Raw genomic sequence first — 22,252 nt, 5'->3', positions numbered from 1 at the left:
GATATTTCGGTCTCTTCACGTATCCGTCTGTCAATTACTCTTTCCCATATTTTCATGGTGTGGCTAAGCAGTTTTATAGCCCTGTAGTTTGTACATTGTTGTATATCTCCCTTGTTTTTGTAAACAGGTACCAGTATACTGCTTCTCCATTTGTCTGGCATTTGTCCGACTTCCATAATTCTATTAAATAGACCTGCTAGCCACCTTGTTCCTGTCTCTCCCAATGCTCTCCATACTTCCCCAGGAATATCATCTGGTCCTACCGCTTTTCCTTTCTTCATTTTTTGAAGCGCTTGAGCCACTTCCTCGTTGGTTATTTTGGTGACCATTGCTGCTACTGTCTCCGTTGACTCTACAGGCTGTCTGTCAAATTCTTCATTTAATAAGCTGTCAAAGTACTTTCTCCATCTCTTTTTGACTTCCCTTTCGTGAACTAGTATTTTATTATTTTCATCTCGGATACATCTAATCTGATTAAAATCTTTTGCTTTCCTTGCTCTCTGTTTGGCTATTTTATATATCTTCGTTTCGCCTTCCCTGGTATCAAGTTGATCATATAGGTTTGAATACGCTTCTGCTTTGGCTTTTGCTACTGCTACTTTCGCTTCCTTTTTCGCCACCATATAGTTTTGAAGATCTGTGTCGGATCTGGTTTCTTGCCACTTTTTATATAATTTTCTCTTCTCTTTTATTTTTCCTTGTACTTCGTTTGACCACCACCAAGTCTCTTTATCCTCAAACTTTTTTCCTGACGTTTTCCCAAGTATTTCAATAGCAGTCTCTCTAATACTACTGGCCATTTTTCTCCAAATTGTATTAGGGCTTCCTTTCATGTTCCAACATATTTCTTCTACTATTCTTCTCCTGAATAGACCTTCTTTCTCATCTTTCAGCAGCCACCATTTGATTTTTTGTGGTCCTCTCCGATATTTTTGTTTAGTTTCGCTTTTTACTTCGATGTCCAGAACAAGCAGCTTATGTTGTTGGCTTACTGTCTCACTCACTATTACCTTGCAGTCCTTGCATTCACGTATGTCTTCTTTCCTTATCATGAAGTAGTCTATTTGGGATTGATGTTGTCCACTTTTGTAGGTAATAAGTTGAGTTTCTCTCTTTTTAAAGAATGTGTTAACAATCGCCATATCCAATGCTGTTGCTAATTCAAGCATGTCATCTCCAGCTTCATTTCTAGTTCCAAAGCCTAATCCCCCATGTATTGTTTCATATCCTGTCTTGGTTTGGCCCACATGTGCATTGAAATCACCTCCTATTATAACTTTCTCCTCTGCTGGAATATCACTCAGTACGTCTCCTAATTGATCATAGAAAGCTCTTCTTTCATTCTCACCCAGACCTGTTTGGGGAGCATACACACAAACAACATTCAATACCTCTTTATCAATTACGAATTTCACTGACATCATTCTATCACTCGTTCTTACAACTTCTACTACGTTACCTTTCATTTCACTATCAGCAATTATACCAACTCCATTTCTAGTGTTACTACTCCCTACATACCACAATTTGTATCCTTCACCTAGTTCTTTCGCCCTTTGTCCTTTCCACCTAGTTTCTTGAATACAAGCAATTTGAACTCTTCTTCGTTTGAGCGCATCCACTAACTCCAGACTCTTACCTGTAAGACTACCAAGATTCCAAGACCCTATCCTGATTTTTCTAACCTGCAATGGTGTTCCCCCTGAGATAGTCCTCACCCGGAGATCCGAACGGAGGCTCATTTTACTTCCGGAACATTTTACCTCAGGAGATGCCATCATTTCAGTATAAGTTTTTACTGCGTTTGGAGAAGGTCTTTTCATTATTATGGCCTGAAAAGATTTTTGGATATTTGATGCCTGAATGCCTTTTCTATCAGCACCATACCCTGCCCTGCACGTTTAGCCAATACACCACCAATGCAACCAAAGTGCAGTATTACCCCACACCCGCCTGCATTTTTCTATATAGGCCAGGATCCCTACTGTAAGGACTGCCCTATAAGCCAATGTATTGTTGCCCGTATCCCGCCGCTAGGAGGCACGTACTTTGGTTATTTCGGGATACTATCTTAAATTGTTTATAACTCAAAAATGACTAACTTTAGAGGAACCTTACAAAAGACTGTTTTTTTGTTTTCAATGATACAAGAACCGAAAATAATGTCTATTCTGGCTGAAAAAATTAATTTTTATAATTTGTTTAATTTTTTTTTAATAAATGTAGCAATAATTCCGAAATTATGGCATTTAGGTATAGGGAATATAACATAAATAATCAGTATTTCTGAAGGACTTCAAAACGCAAAAAATATACAGGGAGTTCTATTTAAAATAAGAGAGTTCATTAGATTTCCAGAAAAACGGAAGATTTGACAACAATGTAATTACCACTATAATATCGACCGTATTAGAACACCCTTACCTACCAAAACATATAAAAATCGTTGAAGCGATTTCCGAGAAATTAACGTGTTTCCATACTTTCTCGCTACCCTGTATAGCACATTGTGTAAATAAATATGTAAATGTGACAACTGTATATTAAAATTTTAACTAGGCTATCCAAATCCAAAAATGATCAAGGAACCAATCTGGACTACTTGGGCTAAATATAAAGCTCCAATCACAGATGACATAGTGATCGAGTTTGCAAAAAGCATCAGAGAAAATGGGTTCGAAAATGGACAGCTTGAGATAGACGATGCATGGGAGGTAAGTTATTTTTTTAAATAGTGTGAAACAAAAAGGAAGGTGTGTGTACTCAGTACGCACGTAAGAAGGTATACTTCTATTATATGATTTCAACGAAATAAATATACTTTAAACAGTTTATTTTAATTTTATTTAAATATTAAACTAATTTTAATGCTTACCGCTTTCCAAAAATAAAAAAAAAGAATAGGAATGGTCCGGATTTGAACCCAAGACCTCTCGATCTCTAGCCGAATGCTATACCAACAACGCTACGAGCTCTCTGTTTTTATAGTCTCGGACTTAATGACAATTCACGGTAACAAACAGACCAAGTGAAGTATAATAAATACAAATGTTTAAATAATACTTATCTTAGTCCCGAGGAAGCCTAATACAAAAACACAAAAGTTATAATAAATATATTTACTAAAAACACTAATATATTCTTTTCACACCTTTTTTGCACTGATATATTTATACATAACGTGAAAGATTTAGCAACTAACGCCATACTGTCTGTGTGCGCATGCCCGCAGAATAATGAAAATTCACTCCCAATCGCCCCTAAAGAAGTATAACTTTAGTTTATACCCCAGTTTAGTTTTATGTAAGGAAAACCAACAAAAAACGTAATTTTTATTACAAGTAAGCTAATGGAAAAATAGAGGAATAAAGATACAAATGCTTATATGGAATTCATTGATCTTAAGGAAACATAATAGAGATACTGTGGTAGGCTCTTAATAAGAAAGGAGATCCCACTGAGTACCTATGTTGGAATTAACTATAGGCTAATCTCCCTGCTGTTCCAAATGTACAAACTGTTTAAGAGACTAATAACTAATAGCTTGATAGCCATCAACCGGTAAAGCAGGCAGGATTCCGAAAGGGTTCTAAGGGTACAGTGGATTATCTTCTCACAGTCAGAACACTAATAGAGAAAGCCAATGAATTATATATATAAACCTTGAACTTATATATTTCCTTCGTTGATTATGAAAAGGCATTCAACTCCATAGACCTTTGGGCAATAGATAGAGCTATGAACAACTGCAGGACAGATTCCCGATACATAATGCTAATACATAATATTTACAAGAAAGTTACAAGGAAAATAGAAATAGATGAGAAAACCTAAGATATACCAATCAACAGATGAGTTCGACAGGGAGACGTTATCTCATCAAAGCTATTCCCACTGGGACTGAAAGACGTGTTCAAAGACATTAACTGGGCAGATAAAGGAATAAATGTTAATGGAAGAAAACTGAGTCATTTCAGATACTGACGATATTGTCATATTTGCTACAAGTTTCGAAGAATTACAGACCATGATAACGCAACTTATTTCAGGCTTCAGAAAATGTAGGTCTTAAACCGAACATTAGAAAATAACGTTAAACGATATAAATTTATAAACAGCAAGCGAATACATCTACCTGGAACAGATAATAAAAGTGAACAAAGAAAATCAAACTGCCGAAATTCCCAGAAGAAAAAGGTTAGCATGGGCAGGATTTGGAAAACTGAGTTGGACCTTGAAAAACTCTAAAATAGAACAGTATTTGAAAACCAGAGTTTACGATCAGTGTATCCTCCCTATAGTCACGTATGGCTCACAGACGTGGACACGCACCAAGGCCAATATGGATAAAATAGTAAAGGCACAAAGAACGATGGAAAGATCAATGCTCGATGTGAGACGTACAAACAAAAAAAAAAACAAACAAAAATGGATTAGAAGCAAAACCAAAGTAAAATACGCAGCAGAACATGCTGCCACTCGATCTTGAGTTACAGCTACATAGATTGCCACCATAACCTACTTTAACAAGACTCAGCTACTACAGTTGCCGCATGCCAGTTTAAAGAAAGGTCCAGACCAATTTATCGTGCTCAAAATAAAATGATGTCGTTGTATCATAAAATAGAGTATTTTTAATGCGCATAGTAAAAAATAACTGTGGAGCATGAATAAAATGGAAACAACTAGATTATTTATTGAAGTGTAAACATTTTGGGTTTTCCACCTTTAATTACTTGATGAAATGGTCGTTACCGATTTTGCGTTTTTTTTTTGTTAACTAAAAAAAGATAAATTTACAGGAAGTAGTTATACAGTATAATACAAGTCTGTACCCCTTTACAATTAGTGGATAATAGTGGATTCAAATTATAGGTGTCAGAAATTGCCATAATAGAACCTTTTTGTATCATGAAATTAATAATATTATGTAGGCTATTGATTATGTTTAAAATTAAAGAGCTAAAAGGAACTACAACGTTAACGGAGTTTTATTATTTCATATGGTCAATGGGCCTCTAAATATGAAAAAACCGTGGAGTGTTACCATTTAAAAGGGTGCGTTTTGGAGAAAGTCGTGAATTAGTCCCTAGGCACCAGGTGAATTAGGGAGAGTTATTTACCCTTTTGGTACAAACACGTCTACAGAAAAATTGTTCCAAGTTAAATTTCACCTTTAAAAAAAGTCAAAAATATTTTTTTTACAAAAATATATTAAAAAAAGAGCCAAAAAAAAAAACACGAAAGAAAGTAATTTTGTCTTTTGTCCCATAACTTTTTTCCACGGGGATATAGGTATAGAGATTTCGTCACCGAAAAGAAACTTTCATCCTTCCTTTTTAAAATGGGGTTTAGTAAAAGTTTCTAGGATTTATAGTTTCCGAAATATAATTTTTCAAATTTCGCCACATACAGCGATGTTGGGCCATTTTCCTTATTATTTAGCAAACGTGTTCTGTAACTTTTTTCTACGCCGCTTTAGGTAAACTTCTCGTCAAAAGTTAGGGATATACAAAATTCTGCTGAATTTTCATAGTAGATTTTTTCGTGAACAGATTAACGGATTCCGCTAATTTTTATTTTATTATTTTAGAGTTTTCTTTAGTATTTACACAGTTATGCAAAGGTTTACTCAAACTTTTTTTTTGTACTTATACCGGGTGGAAAAAAAGAAACGTTTTTCTTATGTTAAGTTTGAGACGCCCTGTAGAGAGGACGAGGTACAAATGTTAGTATACATCGAAATAGTATTGTAGTCTTAGGTTTTGTGAACATTTTGTTTTTTGAATGTCCCTGATATCTTTAGAAACAAAAAAAAATAGACGGATTTGTAATTTAACATGTGTTTTAACCGAAACAGAAGTTTGAGACACCTTGTAGGGAGAAAAAGGCACAAAGGTGAGTATACCTCGATATTATGTTGTAGTCACATATTTTGTGAATATTTTATTTTTTTAATTTCTCTAATATCTTTAATAACAAAGAAACTAGACGGTATTGCTCTTTAATATGTGTTTCAACTGACGACATGCATCACATCACACATGCAAAACATAGAAACACGTATTAAAGAGTAATACCGTCTAGTTTCATTGTTATTAAAGATATCAGAGAAATTAAAAAAATAAAATATTCACAAAATACGAGGCTACAACATAATATCGAGGTATCCTTATACTCACCTTTGTGCCTTTTTCTCCCTACAAGGTGTCTCAAACTTTTGTTTCGGTTAAAACACATGTTAAATTAAAAAACCGTCTTTTTTTTTGTTTCTAAAGATATCAGGGACATTCAAACAACAACATGTTTACAAAATATAAGACTACAATACGATTCTGATGTATACTCACATTTGTACCTCGTTCTCCCTACAGGGTGTCTCAAACTTAACACAAGAAAAACATTTCTTTTCTTCCACCCGGTATAAGTACAAAAAATAAGTTTGAGTGAACCTTTTTACAATTGTGTAAATACTAAAGAAAGATCTAAAATAAAAAAAATAGCGGAATCCGTCTGTTCGCGAAAAAATCAACTATGAAAATCAGCATAATCTTCTATATCCCTAACTTTTGACGAGCAGTTTGTATGCAATACATTTGATAGAAAGAAAAGTCAATTATCTTTAAAATAGTCTATTGTAAAAGGCTGTATGAGTATTTTTAAGCAAGATGTGGTTTTTAAAATTTTACACTTTTAATGAATTTTGATATTTTTTACGATTATTTTTTAAATATCTCATTATAACTTATTTTCTTGTACATTCAGGTATATCCATTGTACAATAAAAAAGAAAGATTATTTTCTTTACTTTAAAATGATGTATTGTAAAAAATTCTAGGTCTATTTTTAAACTAGATATCCATAGGATATCCAAAAGTATCCGTAATTTGAGAAAAATTTTGAATTTATTTTGAATTTTTTTCAATTAGAAGAATATAATTGCACAGTATAACATATTTTTTAATTCTAAATAACTTTTATTAATAACACTTTTCGATATTGTGAAATATAAAGGTACTATATTCTTGAGCGAAATTCATATTTTTTAACATTGGCTATAATTGTATACTGTTGATAAAATTTTATATCTGATAATTGCATAGTAGGTCGTAGACTATGCTGGGCATATTATAGAGAATATTTTTTTTTCATAAAGTTAATCATAAAAAAGTTTTCCATATTTATGGTTCTCACTTAGTGGGATATATTGCATGTGTATATGTCATATTTTGAAAAAGCATATCTTTAAAGTAAAGAAAATAAGCTTTCTATTCTATTGTGTATCTATATATACAATGTATATATCTAAATGTACAAGAAAAACAGTTATAATGAGAAATTTAAAATTAATCGTAAAATATGTACATAAAAATCATTAAAAGTATAAAATTTTTAAAAACCATATATTGCTTAAAAATAGTCATACAGCCTTCTAAAATAGACCATTTTAAAGGAAATTGATTTTTCTTCCTATTAAATGTACCATTGCATATTTATACATAAAGCTGCGTAGAAACAAGTTACAGAACAATGTTTGCGAAATAATAAAGAAAATGACCCAAAATCACGGTAAGTGACGAAATTTGAAAAATCATATTTCGGAAACTATCAATCATAGATACTTTTACCACACGCCATTTTAAAGGGTAAAGACGGAAGTTTCTTTTTTGTAAAGCAATGCCTATACCTATATCCCGGTGGAAAAAACTTATGAGGCAAAAACAAAATGGCTTTCTTTCGCGTTTGTTTTTCTTTTTGTTTAGAATATATTTTTGTAAAATAAATTATTTTTGACTTTGAAAATGTGATATTTCAATAGTAAAGTTAACCTTAAACAATTTTTCTGTAGACGTGTTTGTACCAAAAATGCATAGAACTCGACCCAATTCGCCCTGTGCCCAGGGACTAATTCACCCATTTCTCAAAAACGCACCCATTTAAATGGTAGTACTCCGCGGTTTTTCATATTTAGAGATCCATTGACCATATGAAACAATAAAACCCCGTTAACGTTGTAGTTCCTTTCTAAAGTACATAATCAATAGCCTAATAGTATAAGAATGTTAATTGATTAAAATTAAAAATATTTTTTTTATTACCAAGTGGGTTACTGAAAAAGGTCTCCCTAATATTTGGTAATGTATATTATATCTTTTCTGATAATATTCTGTTACACGTCAATTTTTCTTCCAAAAGTGGATACATATTAGCGATATATTAGGCGTATAATCATTTGTCAATACTCTCCCTTACAGTTCTACAACCCCTAATTCTAAATGGTAAATACATCATGTGGTATATAATAGGCACTTCGAGTATTTCGGTTTACTTGCTTTATTACATATTTTATCAACTAAAGTTTTGGGGGAAAATATTAATTTTTACACCTCTTAAGAGGTGCATAGGAGAAGAACTATTTAAAATAATAGACAACGAATCAATAGAACTAAGATAATTTACAATCTCTGTGAAAATTAAACCTCCAATCAGTTGGGATTCATAAATGTTCAATCTCTACTCTGAAACAATATTTTTTTTCGAAGCTTTGCACGAAACTGAGAAAGGCATCCTACTAATACCGACTATAACATACCGGAAAGTATACTATAACATCATAAGTATATCAGAAGTAACATCAGATAATATGTACACTAAAATCACAATAAAGATGCACTAGAAATAAACAAACCAAGACACGCTGAATGTTACGAGAAGCCCTCCAGAATCATGATTTACAATGTATAAACTTTGTAAATTGTGCTTTGGGATTTACAGTGTATATACATTATAAACTATGATTTGGGAGTGCTCCTCGTAGCATTCACCATGTCTTGATTTGTTTGTTACTAGTGCATCTTTATTATGATTGTAGTATAAAGGACACCATAGTATTTGCCAACAACCTAGAAGACCTACAAATAATTATGAACAAAATTATGTACCACAGTAAACAACATTGACTCAATATAAACGCAACTAAGAAGAAGCTCATGATAATTAGCAAGAAATGGATAACAGAAGGTTAAATCTACTCCAATCAAACCGCAGTAGAAAGAGTGATGCACTACAGCTAGCAGCATTGCAACTACAAATCTTCGGTCTAATAAGCAAATTGATTAAGTTAATTTTTTGCGAAAATTGTTTTTTGGTGTCATCCAGTAGTAGACGATAAAAGCTACAGCCCGACAATTCCCAAGACCGCCATATTCGCGCCTTTTTAGCTAAACAAATTTTGCTGAAGTCCAACGTTCTGTTCACATTCATACGAATATTGCCTATGTTCATTGTTTGGTCACGTGTTCACTTGCATGTAACAGTGTTTCTAAAGTTGTTTTGATTAAAAATGTTAGAAAATGTAAGTACATAAATATATTTTGATATTGTTATTAATTTGGATATACTATAATAAGTAAAAAGTTTGTGTAAATATCTTGTTTAATTAATTTTGGTCAATTAAGTATTGCATGGAGTTAGACAATTTTCTCTTTTATTACTTTTGATGTCTTTTGGACATAGGTAAGTTCCACAGTTTTTTGTCTCTCCTGTAAAATTTTTGATTTGTGACTTAAGCAATTTGCTTATTACTCCGACGAAATGGGTCACCGAGTCACGAATGACGAGGTTCTCAAAATAATGAAGAAGAACCGAGAGGTAGTGCCCACCATCAAATTTTACAATTGACGATACTCAGACACATTTATATAATATGCGTACTTAAGGCCTTCCTACAAGCTATCCTGCAATGCAAAATATTTGGAAAGGGAGGTCAAGGAAGGAGAATATCCTGGTTAAAAAACCTTAGAATCTGGTTCAACACAACATCTGTGCAGCTTTTCCGCGCTACATAAGATAATATAAAGATTGCCATGAAAATGGAAAATATTCGTCATGTATACGCTATAATAGCAATAATGAAATAAAATACACAGTATTAATTGAATAGGGAATTTGCATACAACTTTAAATTCTAAAAAAATGTTATAAATTACAACAGAAGATAATTAAAAACAGGTATCAAAGATAAAAAAGTTGTTTTTGTGTTCCGTTTGGCCCCTAAAGACGATTCTAAATTCAAATTATTGCAGCTAGCCCAAAACGCGTCGTGACGTCATATGGTTGTGTGTTTACATTCTGCATCAACAAGTAAACAAAATTGTATATAATTTTAAATTAGACATTATAAACGTCAGTATAAAATACAATTATGTGACGTCACAAGTGTTTTTGATCGTTTGAACTATTTTAAATCATAGAAAACTTATACTTTTACAAAATGGCACTAAACAGCACTTATAGTGTTTTCTTTTATTTTGCATAGCAATCCTTTCCTCTAAAAACTGTATTAAAATCCAATCTCAACAAACTGGTTTATATTATTACAATGACATGCGATAAATATCATTAAAATATAAATATTTTTCCCTTATTTCGCGACAATGAGCTGGCCAGATACCCAAGTAGATGGAGGCCAATAAACTAAAGAAAAAGAAGAAAAATATACCTAAATATAACCATAAACATAACCATATAGTTCAACTATGTGACGTCGCGGGTCGTTTGAACTATTTCAAATCACAGCAGATTTTAAATTTGTACTTCTAAGTTATTATGAGTTTTTGAAGCGTGAAATTTTGGAAATCTCATTTTTAAACAAAACTGAATATTATTATGTTATAAAAAAATGTGCAAGTTCCCTATTTATGAAATATAATATTTATATAATCCATAAATATGTCAGGAAGATATTTATATAATCCATAAATATCCCAGATCAAAGAAGATTTTAGACATTGAATTTATACAAACTATTTCCACGTTACCAGTGTCTCTTCTAATCCTCTTTATTCTTATTTATATATTTTTTAATTGTATTTATGCTACAAATAATATTTTTTGTGCAGAAATGTTACGGTGCCCAAGAATTTTCAGAAGAAAAATTTTCCAAAATTTCTGACACTGTTAAACAACTGAAAGATATGGACTTTAGAGTGACATTATGGGTTCATCCATTCGTTAACGAAGACTGCAAGTATCGATCTGATGAGGGCATCCAAGGCGGTAAGTAGTGTACAAATATACCCACCCACAGACAAAAATATATTTTATCATCAATCATTATTTTTTGTTTATTTGTTAACTTTGAAATATTCTGTATATTTTTATTCCTGAATATGTTAAGCTGAAATGTTTTACATACATATGTTACAAGTGATTAGAGATAAAAATATGCTTACACACAAGCATATGTGTGAAAAAATAACGACAAAATAACGACAAATATTAAAACAAACGACACCACTACGGAAAACATACCAACACCAAGAGGAATCAAGCAGGGAGACAGCCTCAGTCCATTTCTATTCAATATGCTAATGGATGAAATAATAGAAGATGTGGAATCGCTACAACTAGGATACAGACTCGGCCACAGTAGAATCAGTATAGTGTGTTATGCGGATGATGAAGCCCTGATTGCAGAAGATGAGGATAAACTATAAAGACACTTTTATCGATTCTATCAAGCATGTCGACGACTCAACAAAAACGTATCCTCGCAGAAAACAAAATGCATTACCATTGCGAAAGACCCAATTAGATGCAAGCTCGTTGTAGAGGGGAAACCCATTAAACAGCTACACCAGTTCAAATTTCTAGGTGTAGACTTATCAAGTTATCATGACCCAGCCAGAGACCTAAGAGGACAAATTAACAAGGTCACTGTCTTGTCCGGATGTTTGAGAGATGTGGTCATATATGAGAATGGATAGCAAAGTTAGAATTTATAAAACTTGAATCAGGCCTGTTATGACCTATGGCATTGAATTAAGAGAAGATACCAATAAAACCAAAAGTATGCTACGAACAGCCGAAATGAAGACACTAAGAGCAATAGCAGGGAAGACAAGAAGAGACAGAATACGAAACAACATCATCAGGGAACAATGTGGCGTGCAAGATGCAGTCAGATGGGACAGGCAAAGACGAACAGAATGGTTCAGTCATGTAAAAATAATGGAGGAGCACAGACTACCAAGAATTGCTCTAGAAGGAAAACCAGCATGCAAGCGTCCACCGGGGAGACCACCAAAAAGATGGAGAGATAGCTGGCAGTCTACCTCTCAAGAAATACTTCAACGTCGAAATTAACAGATCAACAGATCTACAACAAGTATAAGAAGAAGAAGAAGAAAATAAATGAAAGGCAGTTGATGTTTCATTTCGGTTCAGAGGCGATCGTCATCCACTTACGTACGTTTCACCTTCTCAGGGATCGTCAGAGAGGCCAAACTATGAACTACTCTGTACATCTCGACTATAATATGATCTACTCTGTAGAGTACATGATATCTGACAGATCTGACAGAGTTACACGAGCCATGGAACGTGCAATGCTGAACGTGAGCCTTCGAGATCACATAACAAATCAACAAATCAGGCAAAGATGAGGAGTTCAGGAGTCATCGAAAGAATCACGACGCTTAAGTGGAACTGGGCAGAACACTCAGCTAGAACAAAAGATGTACGGTGGACAAGGCGAATCATGGAACGGAGCCCAGGAAACTAAAATAGAAGCCGAGGACGACCATCGACTAGATGGACCGACGGCATAAAAAGAGTAGCGGAAAAGTAGCTATAGGCAGCCCAGTGTAGAGAACACCGGAAAGAACTGAGGGAGGCCTATGTCCAGCAATGGATGCGATTGGGTGATTGATGATGATGATTGCTATTTTTATTTGAACTACTTACTTACTTACTTAAGCCGTCCTCTTGTACCTTACGGTGTCGAGGTAAGTGGAGAAATCAGACGTCTCTATGCCTTTCGGTCAGTAGCTAGTCTTTCTGCTTCTCTCCACCCAATATTTCTTCTTGCGCAAGCCTTTCCAATATTTACATCCCACGTTCTTGCTGGTCTGCCTCTTCGTCGTTTGTTGTCAGATGTCGCTTTCCATACCCTCTTTACTGTTCTACCTTCACTCATTCTCGCCCTATGTCCGTACCACGATAACTGTTTCCTTTCAAGTCTGTCTAAGGTCCTTCCAACACCGCACCTTTCACGTATGTCTTCATTTCTTATACGATCACGTCTGGTCACCCCGGATACCGCACGTAAATATAGCATTTCGCATGCTTGAATTTTACTACTGATGTTGTCGTTCACTGTCCACGTTTCACTACCGTAGAGTGCACCGGCTCGTATACAGTTTGAAATACTTTCATTTTTGTTTTCAGGCTTACTTCTTTCTTCCTAATAAAACTTTTATTCAGTGCATAGTATAATTTTGTTGCACTCATTACCCTGCTGTTTATTTCTGGTTCTATATTTTCTTGCAGATTCATTGTTGATCCTAGATACTTGAAGTCCTCTACTTGTGTAATGGTCTCATTATTCAGCTTTACATTTATATTTTCTTGAGTTTTCGATATTATTAAAGCTTCTGTTTTTCAATATTTATTTTCATCTCGAATTTCTTAAAGGCTTCATTCCAAACATTCACATTCACTTGCAAGTCTTTTTCGATTTTGCCACAATCACCAGGTCATCGGCATATATCAACTCTGACACGTAAACTTGTTGAAGTTTATACACCCCAACCTTAGTTTTTTTTTACCTTACCCCTGCATTCTTTTGCAATTTCGTCCATAAGAGTGATGAATAACAAAGGACTCAGAACACCACCTTGTTTTACACCTGTCCTTTTGTAGAATTGTAGAAATGAGCGATTGTTCGTTCTTACATTATTACGTGTACATTTATATATAATTTTTATTGCTTGGATCAACTTCGGCTTCACATTTCTACGGTTTAATATTTCCCAGATCTTGTTACGTGGCGCCCGATCAAATGCTTTTTCCAAGTCCACAAAACAGAGAAACAACTTACTGTTATGCTCTAGGGCTTCTTCTGATAACTGTCCCACCATGAATATGAGATCGGTTGTACCTCACCTAAAGCCGCATTGGCTGTCATCCAGTGTGGCCTCGATATTTTCTCGCAGCTGCGAGAATTATTTGAACTAATATTTTGAAAATGTAAAGACTGAAATATTTTGAAGTTCAATTACATTGTATTTTTTATATTTGTGTCACAGTTTTAATTTTATAAATCAGGAATCGACGATACGTATGAATTCATGTAGGTACGGAATGTTTTCTAATACAGGGATGAAGTACATTATCCTCTTGATTTATCTGTAATTTCAACTAATGGTTATGGACTATTAAATTTCCTTTATATTGAAATTAACGGTCTTTTCAACAAAGTGAAACAAATTTCTGTAGGTTATATGGGGCGGTGTATCACACAATTATGTACCAGAAAGTAGTAATGCCTCTCTTTTTTTTCTAACTATGTCTTCGTCTATAGTAGAACTTAATTCTATTAGCATTAGAACCGTTAGATATTTTGGGGTAGGTATTTGAGGCAATATGAAAAATTTTCAGGTAACTTTTCCATAATAAAAAATAATTAAAAGGGAAAAGCATATAGTTGGCGGTATACCATCGGTTACGTGCTTTAACAATGTAACTAAAAGGTTTTCAAACCTTTAAACGTAGCTAGTTTTAACTACTGCACACTGGACGTAAGTACGTAACCACATTTTCAAAATTTTCAACCGTCAACCTTTTACACTTTGCTTTAAAATTAAATGGTTTACTTATTTCTAGGTTTCACGCTGAGGATGGTCAGTTTTGACCAAAAGCGTTTTGTGATAATCCATTTGGATAATTTTTAAAATTTTTAATCAATTTATATACCAATATACAACAGAAGTATTCACTTCATTATTACGTTCTTCTTCTTCTTCTTCACGTTGTCCTTATGCCCTATAAGAGCGTCGGACTTTGGTATCACCTATCCATCTTTTACCCATTACTTCCACGCATTCCGGTCTCCTGCCATTTGCTTCATCTGTTGCACTGTTTTCCCTCTCTTTGTCCCGATTTTCTCGATTTGTTCCATCCACCCCTTTCTAGGTCTGCCCCTTCTTCTTTTCCCCTGTCATTCTGTCACATTCTTTACTAGTCTGTTCTCGTTCATTCTAGTTATATGTCCAAACCAATTCAGTTTTTCTTTTTTAATTTTTTTTCTCTATTGGTTCCTAACTTAGCACGTTTCTGATGTTTTCGTTCCTTTCCCTGTCCATCTTCGTCTTTCCAGCTATTTTTCTCAGCTGCTTCATTTGTGCTGCATTTATGGCGCTTTCATGTCTTTTATTTGTGACCCATGTATCGCTTGCATATAGAAGAGTTGTGATTGTATTATAGACATGTATTTTTGTTTCCTGGCTGATTTCCCTTTTTCCCGGTGTCGTATTGTTAATCGCATAATATATTTTTGTAGCTTTCTTTGTCCTATTTGCAATTTCTAGGTATAGCTTTCCGTCAATTGATATTATCGTGTCATTATTACGTTGTTCTTCCATAATAGCCTAATACAAAAATGCAGGCCTGGCTTAAGGGTAGCGGTCATTTATTCCAAACATTACCCCCTAAGTTAAAAAATGTGTAAGAAATATCTTTTAGTCCTCTCGCCAGTGGGGGTACAACGGTCTCCTTAATTCAGATGGACTTACCACCCAAGTTTTTTTTATGTATTTTGACACATAGAACACGAATGTTTTGGGTAACATTCGATATGGATGTCGATAAGATTGTTATAAACAAAGAACTTGATTAATCACATAACAGCGATTTTTTGCAAAACAAAACATTTTTTTGTATTTTTGGGTCATTATAAGCAAAAAAATTTTTACAAGTTTTTTCGTAGGATGCATAGTTTTCGACAGAAAGGCGGTTGAACTTTCAAAAAAATGAAAAATTGCAATTTTTGAACCCGAATAACTTTTGATTGAAAAATAAAATAGCAATTCTCTTACCGCATTTGAAAGTTGAAGTCAAATTCTATCGGTTTTGATTACTTTCATTGTTAAAAATTATGTTTTTTAGTGTTAAACAAAGCTATAAACACATAGCAATTGAATGATGTTTTCAATGCATTTCCCATTTGAAATCGAACTAGTAGGCTCGCATACAGACAATTTCTACGTACATTACGTACATTAAAATGCATGCAATGGGCACGGGAAACACTATGTGTTTATGGCTTTGTTTAACAAATAAAAACTTAATTTTTGGCAATTCAAATAATCAAAACCGATAGAATTTGTCTTGAGCTTCTTTCAAATGCAGTAAGCAGAATTGCTATTTTATTTTTTAATCAAAAGTTATTCGGGTTCAAAAATTGCACTTTTTCGATTTTTTGAAAGTTCAACCGCGTTTATCTCGAAAACTATGCATCCTACGAAAAAACTTGTGAGATCATTTTTTGCTGAGAATCACCCAAAAAATACAAAAAAATGTTTTGTTTTGCAAAAAATCGCTGTTATCTAATTCCTCAAGTTCTTTGTTTATAACAATCTTATCGACATCCGGATCAACTGTTACCCAAAAAATTCGTGTTCTACGGGTCAAAATACATAAAAAACTTGGGTAAGTCCATCTGAATTAAGGAGGCCGTTGTACCCCCCCTGGCGACAGGACTAATTTGGGCAACTTGTAATTTTTTTTAAAGTGAATTTAAATATTCAAAAATAAACAAAAAAATACAAGCCAGGCGATTTGCGAGAGATTTGAACTCTGTACGATGCTTACTAGGTCGTTCCCAGGATTATTTGCAGGGGGTGCATCTGAACTTCAAGGGCTTGCATCTGAATCTATACATAGTATTCACCAATATAAAATATACATATACATTGACAGAGGGGTGCAATTGCTATTTTGACAGGGTATTTTTTAATATTTAATATATCTGAATGTTGAGTAAGCATTCGAATATGTATATTAAAATTTTAAATGTTTTTTTGCGAAAAAATTTACTTTTTTGTCAGACGACATAGTTATCGAAACATTTTCATAATGTTAGATAATTATCTTCTAGATTTCTTCGTTAAAGGAGTTAACGGTCTAAACAATGCTACTTGGTGGAATGGAAATGGGAATGGCCACCAAATCGATTTTACAAATCCAAAAGCTGCTGAGTGGTACACAGATAGACTAAAAAAATTACAAACCAATCCTGGAATTGATAGTTTTAAATTTGACGCAGGTGAAGCAGACTACGCTGAACAGGCAAGTTTTTGGATTAGGCTATTTCTTTTCATTATTGATTTTTCTTTTTTATATTTGAAAAAAAAAATACACGAACACACCATTTTAGAACAGTATAAGTATATTTTTAATTTGAAAATTTATCTAAATATTTTATTTAAACATTTTTGAAGATTTATTTTAACTCTAAGTTCTTTTATTGCTATATTTTTCTTCCTTTGCGACAAATAAAGACCTTTTTGTACTTTTAGCCAGCTGTTTTCCCCTACGTATCACGAGCCGAACAAAATCTCTTGCCAAATTTACTCACCACTGAATACATAAAAACTTGTGCTAATTTTGGAGATTTGATTGAAGTTAGATCAGCATTTAGGTAAGACATAAAAATATTTCAACTTACATAATTTTTTTAACAAGTTTTCTTTGTTTACGAGATAGTCTAAGATCCGATATAAGAAAGACTTTCAGCGAAATGTTTAATGGATAAAAATTATTTGATATGTAATTTAATATGTTAAAAATTATAAAAAACAAGGGGTGCCCGATATAACTGTGACCACAATATAATTAATTAATCATAAAAAATGACTTTTTTTTTTATAAATTCTACTAAAATTTTTTCGGTCCGGGAAGATATTTTAGATTTTCTGGATCATTCGAAACAAAAATAATCTTTTGCAATTTTTCTCTTAAGTTGATCGTTTTCGGGCTACAAACAATTTAAAAAAAAAGAAAAATTACGATTTTAATTTATTTACAAAATTATTTTGGACCCAAAGAGCATTGGGAATTTTTCAAAATTACGGTGGTGAGAGTAACCTCTTCGCGCGCCCAGCAAAAAGTGAATTGGCTCTACGTGCGTAGGAACTACCCCCACCACCACTTTAAAAATGTCCCCAGACCCTCCTAGTTGACCGATTTCAATTTTACAAAGTACTAGGCCAGGGTAATAAGACAAAAATATACGCTGTTCGTGACGTTTCAACAGCCAGGGTACTGAAGCGTTTTTTCGACAGGTAATACCTATAAGAACAAATTGTAACTATTTCCTGCGTAGGATCTGGCGGCCATTTTTATTTGTAAACAATTTAGTGTTAAAAACAAGTCCCTTTTTACTTATTTTTTTAAATTAATGGAAAACAGAAAGACATATGGTTTTCTTAGTACAGACATCTTTGAGAGAATGGAAAAATCTTTAAAATGGCGTATTACAAACTTTAATACACTCATTTATTGTTAATATAATTGCGAAAAAGGTCGAAATTTCAAAAATAGTTATTTATGAAACAGTTCGTGAAGTATGCTTTTTTACGAACGCACGTGATTTTTAGAGCACGAGCGACAACGGAGCGAGTGCTATACATCGCGTAAGTTCGCAAAAAGTACTTCACGCACAATTTCATACAATATTTTACCTACGATAAACAAATAAAAAAACTGTAAATCTTCGTCACTGGAATTCATTTCTATTCTACAATTTTTAGAATTTTGACATTTAAAAATCCTAACTGCTTTCAAACCACAAAACTGTCAAAAATTTTGTTGTAAGTCATTGGTCATATTGTCATCACCATGACAACGCGAAAATTAAGCATATTTGATTATATGAAAGTGTGCCAAAAAACCCATTGAAATGTGCCAAAAAGTAAATCCCATTTAAAGTACACTGTTACTTCACGCACACTTTAAACCCTTCACCCACTGCTATCCATAATGACAGTTTTCACAAACTAAAAACTTATACATAATATGACATAGAGTAGATAAAATTAATTTCGCAATAACTATTGTAAAAATAAGTGTTAAGCTTTGAAATTTTTGTCACATGAGGGTTCTTTGGTGCTTAATATATGTGACAAAAATTTCAAAGAGATTCATTCAATTGTTTAAATTTTATTCAAATTGTTTATCCCAGAGAGCTTTTTTTTGCAATAACATAAGCCAGAAAAAAATAATGTTAAAACCATTCTACAAGTGTCAAATGAAAGAGAATGGACTAAAATTTAGAGTTGGTTTAAAAAAAGTGAATAAAAAAATGTATTTATTAGTCATAAATAATTATGCAAAAGTATTGCCAATTTTTCCTTATAAACGGGCTGGCTGGATGGCTGGAATGGTGCATCTTTTTAGCACTCACCATTGACGGCCGCCTAATACGCACTTAGCGCTCATTGTTAATAATTAAAGATAAAGCTTAGCAATAAAATAGTGACAAAAATTTCTGCTGGATCTTGTAGAGGGGGCTATAAACTTTGATTTGGTCACTTTCTGACTTTCATAATAATGGATTTTAACCGAGTTATTAAGCCTCGAAAATGGCTATTTTCGCATTTTTCAAATTTTAAATCGCGTATAACTTGACAACAATCTTAGAGAATTTTTAATTTCAATTTTAGAGAAAAATCACAAAATACCTTTTTTGCTCAGAATAACCCAAATGATCTAATAAAAAATTGTTCGAAGTGAAAAAATTATTTTTGTGAATTTGTCTAAAAAAATTGTTTAAAAAACAATTTATCGATCAAGGTACTGCCTGGCACCCATTAGATTTGTTATAAGAACCTCTTTTTGAGTAAGTTTGTGCAAAAAATTCGAATCGGAGTAATTTACCTAACGGGGGCGACGATACAGCCTAGACTAATTTGAACATATTCAGTAACATTTAATTTCTAGAATCGGCTGTTTGTGTGAATCAGAATCAACTTTTACTAACTGGCACTGGGAAGAGTATACTTTTCCTAGTTGGAGTCTACTTTTACTAGTAAATGTTGAATATAAATCTTCATTTTATATTTTTATAATCAACTTTTACTGAAACCAGCCGTTAGAGTTGACTACAACTAGTTGGAGTCAACTCCAACTGGATAATCAACTTGAACTGTAACATATTTATAATAATTGATGAAAAATTGTAATAAATATATATAATTTATTATATAAAAAAATAAAAAGGTTATAAAAAAAAATTGAACATACTTTTGCCTAATTACAGTAGGAAAAATGAAAGAATACTCATGACCGAACATATAAAACACGCTGTATTTTCCTGTCGCCGTGTCACACAAAAAATTGGCCAGCGCAAGTACATGTAATAATTATTGTTACATGTACTTGCACTGGACAATTTTGTTTGTGACACGGCGACAGGAAAATACAGCACGTTTTATATGTTCGTTCATGGGTATTCTTTCATTTTTCCGACTGTATTTATTACTAATAAATGCATTTTTTATTTACTTTTTTGAAACCAATTTGAAAGTTTAGCTCATGCTCTTTCATTTAACACCTGTAGAATGGTTCTAACATTATTTTATTCTGACTTATGTTATTGCAAAAAAGCTCTCTGGGAAAAACAATTTGAATAAAATTTAAACAATTGAATCAATCGCTTTGAAATTTTTGTCACATATTAAGCACTAAAGAACCCTCATTTGACAAAAATTTCAAAGCTGTACACTTATTACAATAGTTATTGCGAAATTAATTTTTTTGAAATTTCGACCTTTTTTCGCAATTATAGTAACAATAAATGAGTGTATTAAACTTTGTAATACGCCATTTTAAAGCTTTTTCCATAATATCGAAGTTGTTTGTACTAAAAACCATAAGTCTTACTGTTTTCCATTAATTTGAAAAAGGAAAAAAGACCATTTTTTGACACTAAATTGTTTATAAATAAAAATGGCAGCAAGATCCTACGCAGGAAATAGTTACAATTTGCTCTTATAGTCATTACCTGTCGAAAAAAACGCTTCAGTACCCTGGCTGTTGAAGTGTCATGGGAAAAACCTTATTACCCTGGACTATACGTTTGAAAGCGTGAGCGATTCTTTATATGTAAAAAAATTTAGACTGTTTAAAGTGCTTATTTTGGGCACAGCATAATTTTGCAAATATGCAATTTTTTTTGCAGCCCGGGATTGCAAAATTATTACGCAAAAAAACTATTAAACCGACCCTATCGAAATTTAGCTCAGCTTTCGTCGTATTATAGAGTTTCCCTAGGCGAAAAATGAAGGTTGTATAAGTTATGTTTTTAAGATAGTTCAACAATTTTTGTTTTTATATGTTTTTAGAAATCAAAATTCTTCCAATTTTGTGCGGATGTTGGACAAGGATAGCAGATGGGACATGCAGAATGGTTTACCAACGTTGGTTACCACTTTGTTTCAGTTGAACTTAAATGGTTATCCATTGTAAGTAGAACAATATAATATACATAATATAAGATATTTTTAAAAATGAATAACCATTTTCAATTTCGTTTCAACACGAAACTACAGCCGCATTATCATTCCAGTTCAATTAGAGAGTGCAGCAAGCGCCTCTACCGGCTTCAAAACTTATTAGTCAGGTAGGACGTAAAGTAACATTTTTGGATGTTGTTTCATGTGCTATTAGATTGAAAACTTAGTGTTTTGCTAGCAGTTGCCGCTAGGTCATCCCTGCCATTTCGTTAGTTGCAATCCGTGACTGCACGCCGGGGTTTGTCCTAGTTGGGTCAGAGAGAGCAGCATATGTGCCTCCTGAAGAGAGACTAATAAGTTTCGAAACCAGTAGAGGTGCTTGCTGCACTCTCTGATTGAACTAGAATGATGATGCGGCTGTAGTTTCGTGTTACAACGAAATTGAAAATGGTTATTCATTTTTGATTTACATGTTTACTCTGATTGGAGTACGAAGGGAACCATTCTCGTTGGAACTTTACCGCGCTGAGCAGATTGGACGTGAATTATAAACTGAAAAATTCCCTCATCTTTAGTCTCAGCATCCGTTATGGCTTGCAAATTGTAGAAGCCTCGGAGGTGTTACCAGAGAAGGTTCCCATTGTTTTCAATCTGGTAGGATGTAGAGTAACATTTTTTGGTGTTGTTTTATGTGCTATTAGATTAGAGTTTTTTTTTCGTTTTTTTTATAATATATTTTAATACGAGCATCATAATTTGAAATATATTATGTTAAAATAAAAAAAATATTATTTGATATTGAAAATGTAACACTCAATAAAACATTACAAAGCCTATATTCAACTTATACGCATAAAGCTGGCTGAAGAAGGCTAAAGAATGACCGAATCACAAAGCAAAAGTAACATCATGCTGAGGTACTGTTAAAAAAGCTATATATCTTGACGAAAGCCCAT

At 33.2% G+C, this 22,252-nt stretch overlaps 1 protein-coding gene across 2 annotated transcripts in view; it reads left to right on the top strand.

The window, feature by feature from the left end:
• Nucleotides 1-22,252, top strand: part of LOC126879417 (myogenesis-regulating glycosidase-like) — a 61,511-nt gene that overhangs the window by 22,799 nt on the left and 16,460 nt on the right. Inside the window, exons 5-9 of one of the 2 annotated variants that reach the window (XM_050642428.1) lie at nucleotides 2,560-2,714; nucleotides 10,902-11,058; nucleotides 16,940-17,130; nucleotides 17,361-17,482; nucleotides 21,186-21,305. In XM_050642428.1, the coding sequence (XP_050498385.1) occupies nucleotides 2,560-2,714; nucleotides 10,902-11,058; nucleotides 16,940-17,130; nucleotides 17,361-17,482; nucleotides 21,186-21,305 (745 nt within the window). Of the gene's footprint in view, nucleotides 1-2,559; nucleotides 2,715-10,901; nucleotides 11,059-16,939; nucleotides 17,135-17,360; nucleotides 17,483-21,185; nucleotides 21,306-22,252 lie in introns of both variants that reach the window. The other variant, XM_050642434.1, reaches the window with a different exon arrangement.

The sequence above is a fragment of the Diabrotica virgifera genome, chromosome 1 (assembly GCF_917563875.1).
Source record: "Diabrotica virgifera virgifera chromosome 1, PGI_DIABVI_V3a".
Classification (NCBI taxonomy): domain Eukaryota; kingdom Metazoa; phylum Arthropoda; class Insecta; order Coleoptera; family Chrysomelidae; genus Diabrotica; species Diabrotica virgifera.
This window is presented reverse-complemented; position numbering and strand designations above follow the sequence as displayed.